A 6,644-nucleotide genomic window follows, 5' to 3' on the forward strand; every position below is an offset into this window, starting at 1 on the left:
TACTGACGCTTCGAAGCGTAGCCCCTAATGGAAAAACGTAGCCCCTAATGGAACTTTATGTTAGAATACTACAATGGGCTGTTGGAAGTGATGGGGGGACTTTCTCGACCCACCACCTGTGCCAACACACAAATCTTCCCACAGACAGCGCCAATTGTAAGGACTCAATTCGCAACGGCCCCAAAACAATATTGGGTTCGCACGTTGAGGGCTCAAACAATATAATTTGTAGAGCGTGGGTTTGAAAGGCTAGACTTTGGTCACTGAACGGTGGTTAGTCGTGGTGTTCATACAGAATTAAACCATATTCGCTCGGGGAGTCTTTCTCCTCGAGACGGTCTGGGAGGCTTTGGTTCTTGGCCTTTTTTCCCAGCCCCCTTCCTGGACTGCTTATTTTTCCTTTTATAGTAGCTTTCACTCCCCTCCCAACATCCACGTGTAGGTTCAACTTTCCAGGACTAATACTTGTCCCATCAGCCCATACCTAGAATGGTTGGGGGTGGTTGTAAAAACTAAAAAGCATTGCTCTGTTTGACGTAGAGTATTTAATGGCAGTAATGACAGCCTTTCTTTTGTCCTTTGTCGCCATACTGTCCAGGGCTCCTTTATCTATCAATGCGGATGTGTTCGGCTCTTCCTGAAACTGTTTCTATGCCGTTCTTGTCATTTCTTTTAGGAATGCCTTGAGGATGCCGAGGACAGAATTATCCTCGACTATGTATCAAAGCTACTTGGACTTTCATTGTGTGTCCTCGGCAATTCCTCTCCTCGGCTCGGGCCTTGAGCCCTGATGTAAAGTGGGCCAGAACCACAAATTCTTTGGCCCCACAATAATGAAGAAACACTAGAACTTGAGTAATTTATATTACACCATCAAACATTGTAAAATAAAAATATTTTCAAAAAAATATTTTTAGTATAAAATATTTTTCATTTGAAAATATTTTACTCCGAAACAAAAAAAGCTTAATTGAAAAATAAAGATAAAATAGACTAAGTGACTGTTTGGAAAGCGTTTCCCTCAACACCTCTGTGTTTAGTGTTTAAAAGGTAGGTCCCACAGCAATTGTGCACTTGTCAGCCAACTTCACTTTAAATGCAGATTATATATTTTGCTAGGTCCCACACGGTACTATTTATATTTAAAAATTATTTTACTATAATTTTTTCAGTAATAAGTTTTCAATTTTCAACAAATAAGCGGTATCCAAACAGACCCTAAATTGTAGTAATAAATATCACATAAAAAAGTAATAAACATTAATAAATATCACATCAAAATGCCCAATGATGTACAAATCAAAATTTAATTGAGCGGTTTGACATGGTTTTGAATTCTTTACTCACCACGACTTTCATTACCACCCCAACCACCATCAACTCTTCATTTAATTGTTTCTCAAAAAAAAAAAAAAAAAAAAAAATCTCTTCATTTAACATATATATATATATATATATATATTTATATATTAACACACACACATCAAAAAAAAAAATATATATATATATATATATATATTCCATGAAGGTGCATGGATTGATCATGCTAACAGGCTTACCAGATCACTTCTCAGTGTACCTTACAGTCTTTACCCCCCCACGTATCATCAAGCTTGAGATTTGAGACAGAGTAAACCAAAGTCCAAACCCAGTGTTGTGTTTGGCCATTTCTGAGGCTGAGGAAAGGATAGCCCAGAGGAGAAGAAGCACCCATGTTCTAAGAGACACAGCTCCTTGCAAATTGCAACCAAACACACCATCATGTCCATTTCCTTGGTCTTGTTTTCTCCTCCAACCCAACCCCCACTCCTTTTTCCCTCTTCCCCTTCCAAACCCTACCTAACTCTTAAGCCCCACCTCTCTCTCAGACCATCCAAGTTCCTCACCACCACCAAGGCCTCAGCTGAAAATGGTGCTGGTACTTCACCCTCAGCTGCTACTGCACTTGAAATACAACCTGACCAGAAGGTAGCTGAAACTCCCCAGCAGGTAGTTCAGAAAGATGAGAGCTCTGTTGGAGCCAATGGGTCTGCGGGGGCAGTGGAAACAGAAGAAGATAAGGTTTTGAGTCAGTTTGTGGACCCCAAATGGGTTGGTGGGACTTGGGACTTGAGCCAGTTTCGGAAAGATGGAAATACTGACTGGGATGCTGTTATTGATGCTGGTGAGTTTTTGGGTTCATAGTTTTTTCTTTCGATTTTCTTTATGATATAGGATTTCCTTTATTTTGGATTTGACTTTGAGTTTTGTTTCTTCCACTCATAAAAATCTTTGCTTGTGTGGTGAGAAAGATAAGAAATGTGGTCAGATTTTTTGGGTCATGTTAATTGGCCAATAATCTTTACTTAACTTTCCCTAATTGTGTAATTTGACTTGGGGTGAGAGTATTTTTTTTTGTTTTTATTTCCAGTTTCTCTTGGAAACTAAGATAACTTGCAACTCAAAAATTAAAAATTTCAGTGATCTTTATCCCTATTCATCTGTTTGCTTGGCAATTAGGAGGAACAGAATGAAAAATCCTGAAAAAAAAATATTATATGACCATCACGGAGTTGGGAGACTAGTTGAAATTGAAGTTGGCAATTGCATTCAATATATGATGGAACCATAGCAAGGTAGCTACAGAAACAAAATGAGATTTAACCAGTGTGAGATTGCAAGTCTGCCAAACAAAGAAGGTTTTCTTAACTGAAATATAGTGGATTTGTTGAGCAACTCCGTTTCTGTAATCTCAGATCATTGAAATATTTGTCTTGCTTTAATTGGTCACAACCAATTACCATAGTTGGCAAGCTCGAGCAGTAAGTGGCATCTGCTAGGAAGATTCCCTTCATTTCTTGCTATACTAGACGTTTCTTAGTACCTCACGTTTGTGTTCATTGTCTAGTCTTGACTTGTGGTCAGAAGCATTGGAAATTTCAAACTAATATTGACTGGCACTTGTGATTGTTTATTTTTTGCACTCTGAATTTGGAGCTCAAGGTGTGATTATGCTTTCAGAGATTTCAGAAGTGGATGTGTCTATACTTGGAACACAGAACTGTCTGGTGACCATAATTTCAAGCCATGTCACCTCATTGATGTGACTGGAATTGAAATCATTTGGTTCATCCGCTAACTTAGGGTGCAGAGGGAGTCTTTCATCTTCCACAGCACAAGGAGATTCAATAGCTTAAACTGAAATCAACAATTACGGAAGAACATCCTACTTTCTATCCCAAACCCAAAAATAAATGTCACTCTACCATACTTCTATCTTATTACTGAATTTTTGTAGTTGGACAAATTTGTTCAACTACTCATGGGACAATATTAGGACATCTAGCGCTCCCTCCCTTGTTTTCCACAATGTAGTAAAGCGTAAAACCAGCCTTTATCTTGGAAAGAACCAAGGCAAGGAATCTGTAATGAATGCCTAAGGCTTAGTCTGGACTTCGTAAATAAGGAGAGAGAATCTGTAAGGCTTATGGTTCCTATCTTAGGCATTCTTGCAGATTCAATCTCCCCTTTCTTGCTGTTTTTGAGTTCCAAGCAGATGTCATGTGACTCCTGTCAAATATTGTGTGTTTTTGATGAGGTGTAATCATCCTATGTGTCCGCATTTTTCTAGTTTTATATTGCTTTACAGAACAATGTGTGTATATGTCAGTCATATTTTGTTTAGTTTGTGTTCCTCCCACAAACCCGCCCCCCCCCCCCCCTCCTCTCTTTTTGCCTAAGGATTTCTTGTTTTATTTTATTATCATGGATGTGCTATTCTTTGTTGGTTAAGTTTCGCACAGACCACTTGCATATAAAATTTTGGTCTGAAAAAGAATTGAATGGTGCTATTTTTCAAAATATTAAACCCAATATATTCACATAAGCTTTCTGAATGAACCATGGGGGTAAAGATATTTGTAATTTGTGCTTCGCTTACCATATACCTTAGTGATTACTTGATTTCTAATGGACCTCCTTATTACTCATTTCAGAGGCTAGGAGAAGAAAATGGCTTGAGGGTAACCCGGAAACATCCAGTAATGATGCCCCCATAGTTTTTGACACATCTATCATACCTTGGTGGGCATGGATGAAACGGTTCCATCTACCTGAAGCAGAACTACTTAATGGTTTGTTCAGTGCATTTGTTTTCTCTTAAATGAAATGTGTGTGTATTTATGTAAGATGCTATATCTTGCTAATCTGTCTATGCTGTACATTGTGTTTTGTGCAGGCCGCGCTGCAATGATAGGCTTCTTCATGGCTTATCTGGTTGATAGCTTGACTGGGGTGGGTTTGGTTGACCAAATGGGCAACTTCTTTTGTAAAACTCTACTGTTTATAGCTGTTGTTGGAGTCCTGCTGATCCGGAAGAATGAAGATTTAGAGAATTTAAAGAAACTGCTGGATGAGACAACCTTTTATGACAAGCAATGGCAAGCAACCTGGCAGGACGAGAAGCCTGGCAGTTCCAAGAATTGAGTAGTGACATTGCTATTCCTGAGTTTGCCCCTTCAAATTCAATCAGCAACCTCCTTTACTTATCGAAAAATTATTAGCATCTTCTTGTCCATTTCATGTTATTGTAATTACTCTGTTTTAGTGAAGGATGATGAATTTAAATTCCCATCATTGTAATTTAGTCTTTTGATTTATTAGTTCTTGTGCCTTTCCAGTTGCAAGGTTCTTTCTTTTCTGAATTTCTCTGAACATGTTTTCATTTGAATTGAGTCTTTGAAAAAATCATGGTGGACCTAACTCTAGATTCAGTGGTAAATTGATAATTATTCGCAGCTGCACGTCTGCAGATACAATTTTAGGATTATTACATGTACTTTCTCCCATTGAGGGCATATAGCTTGTTTTTATTTGCAAGAATCAGTAATTTCATTGAACAAAGAATAGAATACAGAACACTTGCGGAAGTGACTACAAAACACCAACACCCAGTCATTACAGACCAACAGGAAACAAAACAGCACCACACTACTGCAGAAACTACCCGCAGCACCAATCTCTACATGAACAAAACCAAAACAAGCACCAGTGAGCTAATTACAACACGAGCTATAGACAATCAATTACCATGACTGCATAACAGGGAAGCATTGATTCCCCATCTACAACACTGTACACGGTTCAAGATTGAGCCTTTGAATAACATTTGGCATTCAATTCGTCATTAAACATCTTTCTTGATGACTGTTATAAGTTGTTCTCCGGTGTAGATCTTCCTTGCATGGATGCTAGCATTTCTTTGACTTCACATATCATCAAATGAATAAATATATATATATGTGTATGTGTGTGTGGACGCACGCGCAATAAACTGAATATAAACAAAATACTGTAACTTTGAATGCAAAAATAAACTAAATATAACTTGACTAAATTTAAATTGGAATATAACTTGAAATGTCTTTAAATGCAAACTTGAAATAACTAAAATAACTCAAAATACTTACAAGTGCAAGGTAACTAAAATATAATTTTGCTTAATTAGAAAATAAAATATAATTTTGCTAAGAAGGTTATCAACTTAGATGGGAAATCAGGTAATGGAATGAGGTTGTGGAATGAGTGATGACTTCTTCTTTTGAAATGCTAATTTATATAGACTTTTCATGTTTCATGGTGCCAGGGATTCTTGACTTCTTGATTGTTTTGTCACGGGGTGCTTGGGATTCTTGTTGAATTGCTTTGCTTTTAGGTGGTAGGGATTCCTGATTACTGAACTGCTTTGCACCGAAAGTGGATTCTTTTAACGGTAGAGAAATACTTTAACTAACTGCAAATCTTTACTATTGTGCAAAGTGGATTCTTTTAATTGTAGAGAAATATTTTTAACTGACTGCAAATCTTTACTATTTATACTGAGACTAGATTTGATGTTGACGACTAACTGTCCATAGATAGTAACTTGTTGAGTACCGTTTCGAATAGTGGCAATGTTTTTGTCTTGGCTTATTGGTGGTGTTGTTCGTCTTTAACTTTAGTGAGAGGAATTTTTCAATCTTCTACAAGATCATAGGGATATATATTAGGAATCTTGGTATGGTGAATTGAGATACGGGTTGGGCTCAATTCTTCTGACTTGTTGACTGGAGGAGGATGCTTCTAAAGAAGCCGGAGAAGCATTTTCTTGATCATCTCCCTTTTGGGTGACTTGAAGCATTATTTTCCTGGCAAGTTCACTTTGTATTTACTGTAGAAATGGAGCAATGTCGGGAATTGGGCATTATGCTGGTTTACTTGGTATTCTGACGAGAAATACCTCATTTGGTCTAACAAGGCTTTTGAAAGGCGTTTTGGGATGGAGCCATGCATGGTCCACCATCTGACTCATCTGAGGAACCATGAAGGAATTTGGCTTCTGTACTTCTTGTCAAAATTAAAGAACCAGGAATGAGAGTGGTCCTATTCTGGTGAAGGATTACTCTAAACCATGCTTCTATATAAATATATAATCATAGTAGCAAAATTGAACTGGGTGACCTGGGAGGTCTTTAAGAAGAGATGGATGAGACCCCCAATCTGTGCAAGAAATGAATCGGACTATGAATAACTTTTTTTTTTTTTTTTTTTTTGAGAATCTGACTATGAATAACTTGTGATAGAGTACTTTGGTAGGATCATCTCGACTATAGATTGGAATAATGCGA

At 37.6% G+C, this 6,644-nt stretch overlaps 1 protein-coding gene across 1 annotated transcript; it reads left to right on the plus strand.

The window, feature by feature from the left end:
- Positions 1 to 1,563: 1,563 nt before the first annotated feature.
- On the plus strand, positions 1,564 to 4,664 carry LOC126708816 (light-harvesting complex-like protein 3 isotype 1, chloroplastic). The gene is made up of 3 exons (XM_050408776.1): positions 1,564 to 2,164; positions 3,975 to 4,112; positions 4,217 to 4,664. The coding sequence occupies exons 1-3, from the start codon at positions 1,762 to 1,764 to the stop codon at positions 4,462 to 4,464; spliced, it is 789 nt and encodes a 262-aa protein (XP_050264733.1). The 5' UTR covers positions 1,564 to 1,761; the 3' UTR covers positions 4,465 to 4,664.
- Positions 4,665 to 6,644: the final 1,980 nt, after the last annotated feature.

Source organism: Quercus robur, chromosome 12 (assembly GCF_932294415.1).
Source record: "Quercus robur chromosome 12, dhQueRobu3.1, whole genome shotgun sequence".
In the NCBI taxonomy this organism is placed as follows: domain Eukaryota; kingdom Viridiplantae; phylum Streptophyta; class Magnoliopsida; order Fagales; family Fagaceae; genus Quercus; species Quercus robur.